This window comes from Alosa alosa, chromosome 10, assembly GCF_017589495.1.
Source record: "Alosa alosa isolate M-15738 ecotype Scorff River chromosome 10, AALO_Geno_1.1, whole genome shotgun sequence".
In the NCBI taxonomy this organism is placed as follows: domain Eukaryota; kingdom Metazoa; phylum Chordata; class Actinopteri; order Clupeiformes; family Clupeidae; genus Alosa; species Alosa alosa.
Genome location: NC_063198.1, coordinates 7,622,551 through 7,639,988, shown reverse-complemented (window position 1 = coordinate 7,639,988; position 17,438 = coordinate 7,622,551). Strand labels below are relative to the sequence as shown.

At 40.9% G+C, this 17,438-nt stretch overlaps 3 protein-coding genes across 3 annotated transcripts; all 3 read right to left on the bottom strand.

Moving 5' to 3' along the window:
- Positions 1-1,715: 1,715 nt before the first annotated feature.
- On the bottom strand, positions 1,716-2,627 carry LOC125301710 (odorant receptor 131-2-like). The gene has a single exon (XM_048254411.1). It carries the CDS (start codon positions 2,589-2,591, stop codon positions 1,716-1,718), a length of 876 nt encoding a protein of 291 aa, XP_048110368.1. The 5' UTR covers positions 2,592-2,627.
- A 4,648-nt stretch (positions 2,628-7,275) lies between these two features.
- Positions 7,276-8,226, bottom strand: LOC125301709 (odorant receptor 131-2-like). Its single transcript, XM_048254410.1, has one exon. The coding sequence runs from the start codon at positions 8,224-8,226 to the stop codon at positions 7,276-7,278; it is 951 nt and encodes a 316-aa protein (XP_048110367.1).
- A 4,285-nt stretch (positions 8,227-12,511) lies between these two features.
- LOC125301708 (odorant receptor 131-2-like) lies at positions 12,512-13,468 on the bottom strand. Its single transcript, XM_048254409.1, has one exon. The coding sequence runs from the start codon at positions 13,466-13,468 to the stop codon at positions 12,512-12,514; it is 957 nt and encodes a 318-aa protein (XP_048110366.1).
- Between the last annotated feature and the right edge of the window lie 3,970 nt (positions 13,469-17,438).

Sequence of the window (17,438 nt, the reverse complement as noted above, 5' to 3'; positions counted from 1 at the left end):
GGATGTAACGGCGCCTCTCCCGCCGGAATTACGTTTTGACCTTTTTGGACTGAACTTTGTTACTGAACTTTGGACTGATCTCTGACCACGATTTTGGATTACTGTTTTTGGATTGTTTGCCCTGGACCTTGTGTGTTGTGCTCACTCTTTGACTTTCAATTGTGCTCTGCCATTGCCTGCTGTTTGCTTGAAGCGTTTTTTGTTTTCCACTGAACATTAAATCACAGTTTAACCCGTTACCATTTTTGCTTGTGTCCTACTTCGGGGTCCAACCAGTACCTCTGGCCTACTGGCCGTAACAGCTCCATACTTATACCATAATCAATATGTAGTATAAATAGTATCTCATCTTTGCTAAGCAAAAGTTTTATTTGAAAAGAAGTAAAGCCTGGCCGTTATAGATGCCTGACCCAAATATAAGCAGCTTGAGTTCAACGAATGAAGCAAATAAAAGACTGGGCTATTTATCAAGTTTTTACGCATAGGCTATTTTCCATTTACATATTTTGCTTCTACATATTATCAAACATTGGGTGGAATCCTGTCTTTACATGTTATTTTGATCCCAGTCAACAAAAGTATCTAATTCACACTCCAGGAACAGTTTTGTACAATATTTAAGACTAGGGGCTTGGTTTTCAATATGTTCCAATACAATCACAGGGATTAAGTTTGTGATTACTGAATTATACAATAGTTTGTCAATTTTATGTTGGCAAACTCTTACCTAGTGTATCAGCTTGACATCTACTCTTGTTACAGCTATACATGTCTTTTCATTTGTGGCAGTCTAGAGGATAGGGCCTTGTCTGCTGAAAAGTGAAATATATTGATAGCATAAAAATGCTCTGAGAAAAACAAGATGCACATCATATTTAGGCAATATCAAAGCTGTTTGGTGTGGTGCAGTTAACAGTGACCTATCACAATATCAAATGATATAAAGCAGTAAGTAAGTGTTCTGTTCTCTACCTATAAACTAACAAATATTGTCTCAATTGTCTTAGTCTGTTTACCACTGTGATAAATGTACCACAGTGATAGCTTAAAAACAGCATAGGATGCTCTTGATACATTGGCATAATGTGATGTGTGCTTACAAGACACATTGCACTCAGATGAATGGAACATAAGACTATTGGCAGAATTTGCTGTTAGTAGGATTCAGGAATGTACATTTCAAATATGATACATTTTTTATAGTCAATTTAACAATTATCAATCCATTTTGTAGATCAACAGTCTGGGGTTTATGGGCTAAAAAGAGGAAATACATCTCTTAAAACTGTTGCAATATTGTCATTGTCGAATTTAGTTTCAAAATCATAATGAAATGATAGTCATTAAAACCATGTGTATTTTCATGTCAGAATACACTTCTAATGCAAGCACAATTGACAAGACAGTTTCTATGGCAATAGTTATATTACAAAAGCTATATTAATGTCAAATGAAGACAGTAGACAGAGAGTTTCATGTACCTCAAATAAATCATAAGCTCAGTTGTCAAAAAATAGTTTTACATACATTACAGTTAAAAGGCTGCTACACAGTAGATTCATATAAACAGCTGGATGCTTTGCCCTTTCACCCCTCTTCTCATGATGTGATGACTTGCTTTATGAAATCACTTCCATACTCTCTCAGGGCCTGTTCATTAGTGTATAACACTGTAAAGTAATACCTGTGCTGTTGCGTTTTGACCCCTGACATGTTCACCCCACTTTTACATTGACTTTAATAGAGGGCCTGACTTTTTTCGTCCTGCATGTCAGGTAGCGCAGCCAGTACTTGCGGAACTTCTCATCCCTGAAGCCGTAGATCATGGGACTGAGGAAGCGTGGGATAATGTAGACCAGCAGATAGTTGACGTAGCGGATCTCCAGGTGGTGCATGGGGAAGAGGCGGATGAGAGGGGTCTGCATGGAGGGAACTACAAAGGCCAGCATGCACAGCAGCAGCTGAACGCCGTGCAGCAGTACAGTGTTACGGGCCCTCTTCACCGAGATGTAGTCAGTGGAGGCAGCCCTGGCGGTCAGCATGATCTTGCAGTAGGTATAAAACAGCGTGAGGAAGACAAACGAGAAATAGACAGTGTCCACTATGCAGTTTTTTACATAGATGGAGTAGTCCCCAAACAGTATGGCATGGTCACAGAAGATGTAGGCGTAGAAATGGGCCAGCGGCTTGTTGGCCAGTGTGATGAAGAGGTCGGTAAAGGGCACCGTGGTGGTCAGCGCCAAAATGGCCAGGATGAGCCGCAGCGTGCGGCTGAGCGTGCAAATGTGGCCATAGTGCAACGGGAAGCAAATGGATATGTAGCGCTCGATGGCCATGCCGGCCAGGATGAGAGGCGTGGCGCGGGTGGTGGTGGTGGCGGCGATGATGAGCACGCTGCACACGGAGGCGTGGATGCGCGAGAAGGCGTAGCTCACCACGTAAAGCGCCGTCACCAGGCTCAGCTGCACCGCGTCGTTCAGCACCATGAAGATAAACATGATGTAGCGTGGGTCCTCGTAGAAGAAGTTGTGGCGCAGGAAGGTCGTGACCATGCTGCCATTGATTACGCTAAGGGCCAGCCACACCAACATGGACACAATGTTTTTGGTCAGTGCCGCACTGAAGCTGTCTTTTGGGAAAGACTTGTTTGGAACAGTGAAGTTACCTGACAGGGAGACCAAGGTGGAATTCATGTTTGCACAACAAGCCTCCCAGTTTAGCTTCCTGAAATGCAGTGGAAATATACACATTAAACAATATATTTGTGGAAGAAGAACCTTGATGGACATGTACAAATACAAATACATAAATAAATAAAGTCATATTTAGCAGTCAGTTTAGGATTGTGCAGTCTATTTTATATCTATGAAGTCACATATTTTTGCTATTTCACAACAACTTTTACTTGGGGGAATGTATTGTAAATACATCAATTATAACAACATGTTAGATGATTTTGCTCAACTAGTATTACTTTTTTGCATTCAGAGTTCACACCAAAGCAGTATATATGGATAGCATGGTGAACACACCACATGGCTGACATAACACAGCTTACCTCAGTCAGAGTTACCTGACTGAGCTTCAGAAGTTGTTACCTGCTCTTTTATAGGCTGTGTTTCACCAGTTAGGTGAGTGGGATTAACCAGGTGTCATGAGACCTGAAGACTAAAATCAAAACAGTTAGGTCTCAGTTGAATTGATCATACTCTTTTTGAACGCTTCTTTATTTATGTACTCCTTTACAGAGATTGCAAGAATATTTGGAGTGATGAAAAATAAGAATACTTAACTGTGATATCTATGTGCTCTATATTCAAAATGAACATGTATGTTTTCTCTTTTTGCATATGTATGTAATAGGTTTCTATATACAATAGTCTATTAAAATATAATTTCAATTAAAATATTTTTAATTATAGTGTGTTTGGAATTGTGTGAATGGATACCAATTTTGTTTTTTATCAAACTGAAGCATGCGTCAGTGAAGGTGTATATGTCAACTTTAAAAAAAAAATGTTAAAGTAAGACTCCGGTCTAAAAACAACCCATGGACTAAATGTAAATGTACCAAGTGTAAACTTTCCTTGGGGACAAAAATGATGTTAATCAGAGTAGTTTTGAGTAAGATTGGAAAATTGCATTTGCAAGGAAATAGCATATAGCGTAGTCTTGAGGGTAAGCTCCCTATGTCAAAGTGAATTGTTGTGTTAAGTCTTTGACTACTGTAGGCTCAATATATCATTATACTTCTATGCTATTGTGGGGAGGATCCCTGAGCACAGAATGAAGTATTTTTACCTTTGTTTATTATACGGCTCTTCACAATGCAAGTAGAATGCTCCATTGACTTGAATGGGATTTCCGAAAGTTCTAGCGGTCATTATTTCTTGGGAAAGGACCTCTGAAAACAAGAATGACCGCTGTCAATGGCAACGGAGTTTGTGCTTGGAAATGTTTATTTTTTCGTTTTGGCAAGTAGCCGTATAATAAGCGGGATAATGTATAGAACGCCGGTCATCATGGGAAAATAAGTCCCTTCAGGGCGAAACAAGACCCCTCCGCTGGCGCGTTGGGGTCCGGTTCGCCCTGTCGGGACTTATTTTCCCCATAATGACTGGCGTTCTATACATTATCCCTTACGTAAAGTGTGTAAATAAGGTTTATAAAGGACTGTTTGTGTGGTCAGTACGTTTCCTATTCACCACCATATTGCTATAGGAATCTCAAGATGGTGGTGCCCGGAAGAATAGTCATAGGCCTTTTCCACAGACAGAAAACCGGCTCCGTTCCCGCTCGTGAACCAACATTTGAACCGGTCGGAGCATTTCCACCAAACAAAACATGGTTCAGAACGTGGCACTTTGGTTCGGAGCTTCGGTTCGGAGCCTGCAAACCAGAGTGGGCGTGTCACTTTACCTTTCAAAATTCAGAATCAAAATTTCAAAAGGCCATGGCTTGAAAGTGGTCAGAGATAAAGTCCTACTGTAAATGTAAAAATCTTTGAGTATAAACACAAGTTTATGAAGGGGGTACATTTACCCATCTAATTTGCCACTGGATGGCAAGCACCTCAAATTATGCACCTTTCAGTAAATACTGGATGAACATATTTGAGCAGGTTTACTTTCTTTTTTGTCATATTACCCACATAACAAATTAACAGGAAAACACCTAGGTTTGGCCTATAGGCCTATACCAACAATAGTAAACTATTACTGGCCTATAACCACAAGGCCTACAATAAACCTGGTCAAATCAGTTCCTATCGAGGGTGACTTTGTAGTTCTTCAGAGCCCTATTTCTACTAGCCCTGCTGTCTGTACCATGTCCATTACGGACACTATCATCACGATTAGCACTGCAACCTCCAAGCTATGTTGGGCAGAGGGTCGAAATAAGCATAGTATGCTTAGTGGACACCGTCGTATAAGTTACATGCAAAGACACACCTCCATTCATAGTCGCACCGTGACTATCACTGTCAATAGACGATCGATCATAATCTCCAAAAGGATATTCTCCTTCAGAATCAGAACAGGTGAATAACATAGCCTACCTAAGACTTCATCACACGTGAACGTTTTTCAACATTTGGTGTAGGCCTATTTCTGCTTCAATTTGTGCAAAACTATGGCCTGCATCGCGTCATTACAAATGCACGTCTTCGTGTTTCTCGCGTGTAAGTATTTCCTGAAAACTTTGTGCAGCGATTTTGGGTTTGAATCAAGCTCTGGATGTCTAGCAAATAGTGGAGGAGAGTAGCCTACAAATGAGATTTGTCACCGCACTTGGATCTATTGTCTGTTTTAATCAGTGTCGTTGTTTGTCGCTATTAAAAATACCCTCAAGGGCCGGATTACATTATTATTTTGACAAACGTCGCGGGCCGGACCTAGATCAGGGCCCATATGCATTACCTAGAATGGTAAGAAGGACTTAGGAGCGGTTCTATTCTGAGTTAACAGAAACAAATGATGTTACTGAAAAAGGGGTATATAAGCTGTGCAAAGACAGGATGCTTGTAGATTGCTTCACGAACCAATGCTCTGGAGTGCATTAAAGCCATCATCTGCAGTATACATCCACGGTGTGCGGACTTCTTTTTGAGTTTGAGTTTGTCTTATTTAATTTCGATTTTGACACCACAATGCAACACCCATTGTAGATGTCGCACCCTTGGTTCTCTTGATTCAAAACTGGTGGAAATGTGGGCTGGTTCACTAGATAGCACCAGGGTACAAAGAATTCTGAATGGAACCGGTTCAAGAATGGGTTCGCTGTCAGTGGAAAAATGCCTTCAGAGTATTGCCTTATCATTCCTCCAGTCACCGTCATCTTGTGTGGAGTCCTAGCAAGATGGTGGAGGATAGCTTGCCTCGAGCATATTATGCTATTTCCTTGCAAATGCATAATCAGATCTTACTCAGAACTACTCCAATTAACATAATTTTGGTCCCCAACGATGGTTTACACTCATACCCTCATCATCCAAAAACAGGTAGTTTTCTTTTTTTTTTTTAAGAGCAGCATTTTTTAACATATATTTTAGATCAATACAATACTTTTGAGTTTGCTCAAGTTTTGCTAAAGGGACACTGTCCACATAAACATTGAAGTATTCCCTACTTTGGAAATATTATGGTGACCTTTGAACTTTATAGGATCTACATGACTGAAACATAAAAAAAAACATTAACATCTGCATTATCTTAGTTCAGAATAAACCATCCCCAAGTAGTGTTGATGTCACACATAGACACAAATAATGCTAATGATTAAAAGTTGTATTATTACACCATATTCATATCTGCTTGTTGCATGACGTGAGCATAATAGGCTTCAGCTGGTCAATATGTCCAACACAATACCTGCTCATTGCCTTGTGCATATTATGACTTACAGTGTGGCATGCTACTGAGCAAAAGCGTTTTTTGTGTTACCTTTAGGAAGGAATTTGAAGGTTGTTCATTACCCGACATATGACATATGAAAAGATGCTGATGAAAGAGCATGATTATTGCACAGATGTCTGTTGGACTAGTCACAGTAAAAGGACATTTTAATATGTGCAGTTGTACACAATGCCACAATGTCTTGAGGAAGCATGCAAATGGCATGTTGACTGCAGGTATATCCACTAGAACTGTTGCCCATGAACTGAATGCATGGTGTTTTCAGTAATACAGTTTGTAAATCAATAAACCTTTTATGGGCATAGAACAAGTATTTTACTTCAACTCTGGGAAATGGGAGCGAAAACTAACATGTTGAGTTCATGTTCAGTACAAAGATCTTGTAATACAGAATATACAAAGATCTTGTAATACAGAATATACAAGTAATGGTAAAGTCATTTCAAATGGACACTAGCTGCAGCACCTGTACTGTATGTCCAATTGTTTATACATACGCATTATTAAATGTGACATCTTTCTATATATTACATCTACAAAAAGTGCATATATTTAGATAATAAAAAAATCTAGCTATACAATATGATGACAATAGAATGATGACATTTCTAATATATTACAGTGTTGTAGGAATACAAAGTTTTAGATCGTAAGTACATCTATAACTTTATTTACATTTCTCGTAACATTGAACATTTGTCAAAAATATGTCTTCTGATCATGTATTAAGTATGGGTTTCATGTACAAAGCACATAACAGGATCTTTTGATGATGGCACAGACACAGATACACACCAACATCAAATGTATGACTTTACAACCTCAACCTCAAAAAAATATAAAAAGATGAGAAAAACTTCTAAGCCACTTTGTCTTCTTCTCCCTCATGATGGACTTCCGCGCTGCACTGCTTGCACAAAAAGTACCTTTTCAGATACTTCCGGAACTTCTTGTCTCTGACCCCGTATATGATGGGGCTCAGGAAGCGTGGGAAGAAGTAGACGATCAGGTAGTTGGCGTAGCGGATCTCCAGGATCCTGGTGGGGAACACCCGGGTCATGAGCACGTCCACGCTGGGCGAGATGTAGGAGAGCATGCACATCAACAGCTGGGCGCCGTGCAGGAGGATGGTGTTGCGCGCCCGCTGCGCCGAGTGGCTGTTTGTGGACATGGCCCGCGCCGCAAACAGGATGCGCAGGTAGGTGTAGACGAGTGTGAAGAAGACGAGGGAGAAGTAGAGCGCGTCGAAGGCCTGCCGCTTGTACAGCAGCACGGGGTCCTTGAACACGTTGGGCCGGATGCAGAAGACGGCCGTGTGGAAGAAGCTGATGGGCTCGATGGCCAGCGTGACGAAGAGGTCCGTGATGTCCGGCACCACGGACACCAGCCAGATGAGGCCGATGAGGGCGTAAGTGCGGCGGGCGGTGCAGATCTGCGCGTGGCGCAGCGGGTCGCAGATGGCGATGTAGCGCTCGATGGCCATGCCGGCTAGGTTGACCGGCGTGTTGCGGGTGGTGAAGACAGCCACCAGGATGAAGAAGCAGCAGAAGGAGACGTTGATGGTGTAGAAGATGTAACTCAGTACGAACAGTGTGATGGTGACCGTGAGCTGCACGCCGTCGTTGATGACCATGTGGATGAACAGGATGTAGCGAGGGTCCTCGTAGAAGACCTGGTTCCGTAAGAAGGTGGCCACCAGGCAGCCATTGACGTAGTTCAGGGTGACCAGCAGGAGCACCACAATTAAGTTTTTCACAAAGGCTGTGGTGAAGGTATCTCTCACAAGAAACTGTGGCATCGAGGAGTTCATTATTATCACTATCAGAGAAAACAGAGGAAACACTTAGATAAGTCCCAGACTAGACCTAGTTTGTCAGTTCCAGTGGAAACATTTTATTGTACAAAAAGCCACATACTCTAGAATTAGGGTTGTACACACTTTGATCAAATATCCACGTTTTCAAATAATGTCTAGTATCGTACTTTACATTATTAAGCAATCCAAAATGGAACTTTAAATCTGTATTTTATCCCATCATTGGCATATTCAAAATGAATAAATGACCACAGCAGAATTAAAAAAGATAAACAACCACAGTAGCATGCTGTGCAGTTGTTTCTCACACAGACGTTTATACTACACATTGTATCATTGTATCATTACACCTCTTTGCACACACACACACACACACACTCAGTCCAGTAAGTTGGAACATTAGGTTTAGGAACTAAGGATATTTATTAACTAGGTTAATAACTTTTCTATTGTCACACAGCACATGATTTGTCATCGGCACACAAGTTACAGAAACAGAAGTATCAAATAAGAATATTATGAACTAGGTTAAGCTCTCACAGAAGAATCAATTCAAAATGTTTAAGATCTCACAGAAACACAAGTGTCAAAGCAAAAGCACAAGGTTAAATTTCATTTCTCCCTAACACTGCTTATTCATGCATTGTATGTCTTAAAATAACTGTATAAAATAATTGTAGTATAATATCAACATGAAAAGTAGGGGTCATCTGATAGAACATTAACTGACATGTATAACAAAAAGCATCAGTGATACAGTGTGTATGGTTGAAATACATATATGTATTTATTTTAATGTATACTGTATGTGTGTATTACTGTATTACATTCAAGCCCAGCAGAGACTCACCTCAGGTCAGCCGGCCCACAGCAGAGTGAAGGAGAAGCTGGTGTCTCTTTATAAATATTTTGCCAACCTGCTGAATTGTGTTAGCAAACAGCTACACAGGATTAGATTACATGGTATCCCAAGAGTAAAAAAATCCACACGTAATCAACCTGGGCTCTGTAAAGTATCTTGAGACATACTATGGTGCTTTATCGTTGGTTCTTCAGCCAATATCCAGGTCTCAATGATCACTGCATTTAACCGTATGTCTATACAACATTACAAATGTAAAATAATGTAATGAGTGATCTGGAGTGAAACGGAAGGCAGCTTCAAAGTTCGTATTCTGTTGTACTGAAGTTGATACACCAAATACTATTTGGTCCTCTGTGTGCGTGTACGTCTGTCTCTGTGTGTGTACTGTATGGGTGGGTTTTCATCCAACACTTCAACCATATACAGTACAGTAGGTTAATGTTATGTGTTGATCAAATCTTGGCCTTGAGGCAGAAACAGTGGACTACTGAAGACTAGAAGAAGGTGTGATGCACCAATCAATCAATATGTGAAATGCTCGATTCAGAACGCCTTTTTTAATGAGAAAGGATGACTAGAATTAGGTGTTACACCAATGAATCAATAATTTAAATGCTCGTTTTTTTTGTGCGCCTTTGAGATGAGAAAGGATGGTTCTTTTATGTGTGACACCAGCTGTCAAACACAGGGGAGGAAGTGTGATGGTCTGGGGCTCTTGGGATCGATCCAGAGTAGCAGACTTGCACAAAAAGAATAATACCAAAAGGCCTATCAGCACATAAAACCAAGGCACTCATTCAAAGAAGAAAAATATTTTACTGTCCATGAGAATTACAGGTCTTCAGCCTCTTCTTCACAATACAATTACTTATTATTTATAGCCTAAATTTATATTATTAAATATCATAATAATAATCCACTGGGTTGGAGAGATTCCGAGCACAGGTCAGTGGCTATCAAGAGAACCATATATGAGGCTATCTACACAGGTTAGCTACTTAGGGCCTCTCAGAGTCGTGCTCTTAAAGCAACACTAATGTATGTCTTTATAGGCATTCTTGTGTTAAATTTTCAAAATCATTTTGATGGTGTGTGCTGATGAAGGCCAGATAAATATGTGCTGTTCCTACTAGCCATCAAGGATATGCAAGATAGATTCTAGTTCTGTGCTGCTGGGTCAGAACAGTCAAGGAAAATACCCCTGCTGAAAACAGCTAGAAACCAGTTTATACTGGTAGCTGGTTTAAGCTGGTTTTAGCTGGTCTTTGCTGTTTTTTTTTCAGCTCTTGCTGGTCTTTGCGGGTTTAGCTGGTTGGGCCACCAGGTGGACATGCTGGCGTGACCATTTGAGGAAGCTGGTCATGCTGGTGTGACCAGTCTGTCATGTGGAATACAGCTGGTGTAAGATGGTCATGCTGGTGACCAGTCTGCCAAGCTTGATATTGTTGTAGTAAGATGGTCATGTTAGTTTGCTAGAATGACCAACATAAGATGGCATGGCCAGTTGAACCAGCAAAGTAAGACCAGCAACACCAGCTAAAATGACCAGCTTGAGGTGGTACAACAAGCAAAACCAGCTGAATTGCCATCGCAAGCTGGGTAAACCAGCTGAAAGTATGTTTCCACAACTTTTGCTGGTCTAGCTGGTCAATCATCATAGAGTGGTGAAACAAGCTGGTTAACATGCTGGTCAACCAGCAAACCACCTTAAGCTGGTCAGGCTGAATTTTCAGCAGGGATGAAAAGCTTTTGCATGATATTGCCAAAAACATACTGTATACAAAGAGACAAGAGTTATCATGTTAGCAAGCTTAACAGTGCTCCACTGCACTCTTTATGGTGCTTGTGAAAGTGTTTCATGTGCTTTAGGTAGTCTTGGCTTTTGTGTCAGTAAGGTTTTTTTTGCATGCATGCCTTTTACATTGTTAACACATTTATTTCAGGCCAAAACTCTACACTGTTGCTTAATAGCTCTATCCAATATTTCATGTTTTCTTGTTTTATTTGTCAGTTTTATGAGTTATTATGCATACCAGTAGTTTTTGGATTTAGTTCACTGTTCTTATGACCACGGCAGCAGAAACTCCACAGTCATCTCTACACACATAGATAATTTGCAAGTGTTTGCCTTTTCTGCAGTGCAGAGATGCTTAGTGTTGACAGACTCATTTTGTGCCATGTTGACATTTCTCCATAAGACGTAAGATTCTGAAGGACCTCCAGAGGTCAGCTCCGCTGCATGCATAACCTCAGTGTTATCGTGTAACCCATGGCTTTGAATACATGGCCTTGTATGAAGACTCTGGCCGTGTCTCTAACCTTTTGTAAAGTAATGTTTATTTTGCCTATTTTGGGCAATGAAATGTACATATGAGTGACCCAGTCAGTGAAAAGTCACCCAACAATTCAACTTCATTTTTGTTATTATTATTATGTAAATGATCCAAATATTCCTGTCCTTTGCATTGTTGCCGATTATTTTGAAGGATGCATAACACTAAAAACTCCACATGACAATATTGAAAGATTGGCAAAATGTTTTGCAAAAGTGGAGACATTTTGTATAGATTTTGCCATACATCAAATTAAATAATTGTGAATTGTAGAGTATATCATGGACCAAATCCCTCACTCCAAAGTGTATCACCTTAACATTTGATGAACTAGTCTCAAGCAGAATAACATCAACTGCATAATTGTGCAGTTGCAGTACAGACAAATAGGGCTTAGTGGAAATAAATCAACCACAATAAGGCACACACAGTCAGAATAACAGAACATTGAAGTACAGTAAATGATAAACAGACTTTACATAAACAAAAAGGAAAATAATTACAGATATGATCTGCAAACAGTTTTACATACTATGGCCATGCAATAGCAAACATACACAGCTAATACCTCTCAAAGAGCTATGTATGTGTGTGTATATAATAATCCTTTTTCAAGGTATATGTAAGGCAGCCATGGCCTACTGGTTCGCGCTTCGGACTTGTAACCGGAGGTTTGCCGGTTCGAACCCCAACCAGTAGGCACGGCTGAAGTGCCCTTGAGCAAGGCACCTAACCCCTCCCTGCTCCCCGAGCACCGCTGTTGTTGAATTAGCGTGTGCTTCACCTCACTGTGTGCTAAGTGTGTTTCACTAATTCACGGATTGGGATAAATGCAGAGACCAAATTTCCCTCACGGGATCAAAAGAGTATATATATATATACTTACTTATCATTTAACTCAGTGAATCTATCGCTTTCAGCATCATGTAGAGTTGTTCTTTCAAGATTGTATTGTCTCATATCACACATATGTCTTTGCACTGACTTTCACAATGGCTATTCAAATACACATTTGAAAATTACAGTTTTACACTGCTTTACAATTATCACACATTTCTCATAAACTTCTAAAATAGGGGCCTTATTTGGAGATTTTCTTTAAAGAGCTCATATTTTCAGAGGGTTGTACCACATTACACTTAGAGCACAGGTAGTATTTTTTTAAGTACATGCAAAATGCCTGATCTCTCAGTCCATAGATTATTGGACTCAATAACCTTGGTAAAATATGAACAATGACATAGCTTGTGAAACGCATCTCAAGCAAAAACATGGGGAAAATATACATAAGCAAGCTGTCAAGCAGAGGACCGATATACGTGAACATGCACATTAAGAGCTGTGCACCGTGGAGGAGAATAGTGTTCCGAGCCTTTTTGGCGTCAGATTTGGCCGACTTCGCCGCAAACATGATCTTGAAGTAGGTGAAGACCAGCGTGAGCCAGACCAGCGACAGGTACACCATGTGGGAGATGTTCTTCTTCTCCACCAGGTACGGGTGGCGGAACACAGAGTCCCGGCTGCAGAAGATTCTAGAGTGGAAGAAGGCCAGAGGTTCCGTGGCCAGGAGGATGAAGAGGTCCGGCAGGATGGGGATGGCGCCCATGAGCCAGATGAGGCCGATGAGGGCGTAGGTGCGCTGCGTCGTGCAGATCTGCGCGTGGCGCAGCGGGTTGCAGATGGCGATGTAGCGCTCGACGGCCATGCTGGCAAGGTTCAGAGGCGTGTTGAGCGTGGTGAAGATGGCGATCATCAGCAGGAAGCAGCAGAAGGAGACGTTGATGGTGAAAAGGATGTAGCTTATGACGTGCAGGAGGACGGCGATGGTCAGCTGGATGATGTCGTTGAACACCATGTGGATGTAGAGGATGTAGCGCGGGTTCTCTGTGAAAATCCGGTTCTTGAGGAAGGTGTGGACGAGCGTCCCGTTGATGTAGTTGATGGTGATGCACAGTGCCACCACTACCACATTTTTGGTCACTGCTGTTGCAAAAGTGTCCCTGAGTCTGATGGTGGTTACATTGCTTGAGAAGTTCATTTCTTTCATATATGGCCCTGTTCAGCACACATCAATATCAAATGTATAATAATCACATAAACACAAGTGAATGTAAAAATAATTCAGTGACTATGCATGTAAACAATACTCTCAAATTGCTATACTATTGCTCCATTGTGTTCCGAGTCATATACAGTCAGGGTGTTAAATGGTGTAAGTGAAAATCTATGAAGTACAAAATCAGATCATTTCCTAACTTCTCTAGTCAGATATGGATAACTGCAGGACCTTATATAATACAATTTGATCCAAAGAGCGGACTTGATATTCCCGTATGCATACACAGGCCTATCACACACAGAGACAAACTCACGTGACACTTGTGTGCCTGTGTGAGTGTGTGTGTGTCGGTCTGTATGCTCTGAATTGTAACAGCAATGTGAAAGGATATATTTGTCATACAACATCCAGCTCTGGAAAAAAATAAGAGACCAGTGCACATTTTTCTGATGTCATCCTACAGTTGCTGAGTGACAGAAATGTTGGTCAACTGAAAAGTATGAATATGAAAAGTATGAGCATGTGCAGCACTCAATACTTAGTTGGGGCTCCTTTTGCCTCAATTACTGCAATGCGGCGTGGCATGGAGTCGATCAGTCTGTGGCACTTCCCAGGTGTTATGAGAGCCCAGGTTGCTCTGATAGTGGCCTTCAGCTCTTCTGCATTGTTGGGTCTGGCGTATCGCATCTTCCTCTTCACAATACCCCATAGATTTTCTTTGGGGTTAAGGTCAGGCGAGTTTGCTGGCCAATTAAGAACAGAGACACCATGGTCCTTAAACCAGGTACTGGTAGCTTTGGCACTGTGTGCAGGTGCCAAGTCCTGTTGGAAAATGAAATCTGCATCTCCATCAAGTTAGTCAGCAGCAGAAAGCATGAAGTGCTCTAAAACTTCCTGGTAGACGGCTGCGTTGACCCTGGACCTAAGAAAACACAGTGGACCAACACCAGCAGATGACATGGCACCCCAAACCATCACTGACTGTGGAAACTTTACACTGGACTTCAAGCAACATGGATTCTGTGCCTCTCCTCTCTTCCTCCAGACTCTGGGACCTTGATTTCCAAAAGGAAATGCAAAATTAACTTTCATCAGAGACCACTCAGCAGCAGTCCAGTCCATTTTGTCTTTAGCCCAGACGAGACGCTTCTGACACTGTCTCTTGTTCAAGACACAAGGAATGAGACAGCTGAAACCCATGTCTTACATCCGTCTGTCTGTCTCTAACGCTTGCCTACAAAGTAGTCTCCGGTTCTGCTCCCACCTACTTGAATGCCCTCATACAGTCATACGCTACCTCCAGACCGCTGCGCTCCTCAGACGAACGACGTCTAGCTCTACCACCGGTGCTACGCTCAAGCCAATCCAAACTTTTCTCATCTGTTGTTCCTTGTTGGTGGAACGCACTGCCAGCTCCTACAAGGGCAGAGACATCCTTCTCCATTTTCAGAAAACTCCTGAAGACCCAGCTCTTTAGAGAACATCTCCGCTCATAGCAACACTTACAACAAGTCTTACTGATCCTAGCACTCACCAGCCGTCTCAAACTAACAAGTAACTGTTTAAATTGTCCTAAAATTGTTGAGAACTGCTCTAAAACTTAAACTGTTTACTATGTTGTTAGTCGCTTTGGCTAAAAAGCGTCAGCCAAATGTAATGTAATGTAATGTAATGTACACATTACATTGTACCACAATAAAAAAGTTCTCTGAGTGTTCCGGTCACCACTAAGAGCTGTGTTGGAGAGGGACACATTGAGCAGACTGAATGCTGTAATGGACAATTCTAGACACCTTCTCCACAGCCTCCTGGAGCAACAGAGGTGTAGCTGCAGCAGTCGGCACCGCTCACTGTACTGTAGAACAAAGCGTTTTTAGGAGATCCTTCGTCTCCACTGCAATAAGACTGTTCAACACCTCCTGAAGTCCAGTCACACACACACACCCACGTACACATCACATCTGCCACAACTTAACCACAACTTTACTGACTGTGCTGTGAAATGGATTGGCACTTAACCTATTTATTCTACTGTATGTCTATTTTAATATCCTGTGCGACTGATGATAAGTGGAAGTGTGGTTGTTTTTAAGCTACTAGACAGTTGCATACCCTCCTGGGATGAATAAAGTTCTATCTCTCCCTCTCTCTATCTATCTATCTATGTACTGTATGTGTGTAGCCAGTTGCGCCACAGCATCCCCCATATATGGCTACTTTTAACTGTAAATTTTGATGTGGAAGACTTGATATCTATGCCCCTTGTAGGTGGCGATTTTCAACGCCGTTTAGCGTTAAGACAGTACCCAGTTAGTTGATCCCACTGATTAACATTACATAGTGCAATATAGCATTACGGGTGCATATTTCCAATGTCAGAGACTTCACATAAGTCAGTGTAGCATCACAATGAGATTGAAGCTGGTATCGGTAAGAGAACCGCATGATTATACAAACCAGTCTTAACTGCCCATAAAACAGTTATATAAAGCAAAAATATTGTATGCTGTCTTTTCTGCCTGGCAATAGTTGCCATTCCTAGTTTGACTACTGTCTGCATAGTTTGTAAAACTTTGTACACAGTTGGCCAGGTACTTGTTACAGTGCATTAAAATGCACTGTTCTGTTATCCGAAGTATTCTTATTATTATTATTACAGTGCATGAAAATGCACTGTTCTGTTATCCAAAGTCTTCTTATTATTATTATTATTACAGTGCATGAAAATGCACTGTTCTGTTATCCAAAGTCTTCTTATTATTATTATTATTACAGTGCATGAAAATGCACTGTTCTGTTATCCAAAGTCTTCTTCTTATTATTATTATTACAGCTCATGAAAATGCACTGTTCTGTTATCCAAAGTCTTCTTCTTATTATTATTATTACAGCTCATGAAAATGCACTGTTCTGTTATCCAAAGTCTTCTTCTTCTTATTATTATTACAGTGCATGAAAATGCACTGTTCTGTTATCCGAAGTCTTCTTCTTCTTCTTCTTCTTCTTCTTCTTCTTCCCACCAAATTTCTGCGTCTAATTCAGCTTCAACCGTTTAACGTAGAAACTTCGTTCAAACTTTGTGATGTAGGTCTTGAAAAGGAGACTTGAGGAATGTATTTTTCACTTTTGTGAACTTAATACTTTTTGAGATATTAATAAATGGTTTGAAGAGGGTGAATGGATAGAAAGTTGGATGGAATGTGCCTTATATCCTTGTAGAATGGAGAGACACAGAGAGAGTTGGCCTAGTTAAGCAGAAAGCAGTTGATACAGGTGCAATCAGTTTAACTAGCCCTTTGATGGGTCCTAGTAGTGAGCAGCTGAAAGTTGATACAGGTGCAAATCAAGTTAATTAGTCCATTGTGATGTCATAGTCTAATGCAAAGTCTATGGGGAAAAATAAGCTTGTTTTTTATTAATATCTCAAAAAGTATAAAGTTTACAAAAGTGAAAAATACATTCCCCACGTGTCCTTTTCAAGACCTACGTTACAAAGTTTGAACGAAGTTTCTACGTTAAACGGTTAAAGCTGAATTAGACGCAGAAATTTGGTGGGAAGAAGAAGAACAAGAAGAAGACTTCGGATAACAGAACAGTGCATTTTCATGCACTGTAACAAGCTTATTTTTCCCCATAGACTTTGTATGGGGACTATGACATCATAATGGGCTAATTAACTTGATTTGCACCTGTATCAACTTCCAGCTGCCCATCAAAAAGCTAGTTAAACTGATTGCACCTGTATCAACTGCTTTCTGCTCAATTAGGCCAACTCTCTCTGTGTATCTCCATTCTACAAGGATATAAGGCACATTCCATCCAACTTTCTATCCATTCATCCTCTTCAAACCATTCACTCATCTACCCATTAAACTATCCCATCAACATCCATTAAACAATCTGCCTATCAACATCCATTCAACTTTCTGTCTATCCATTACACTATCTA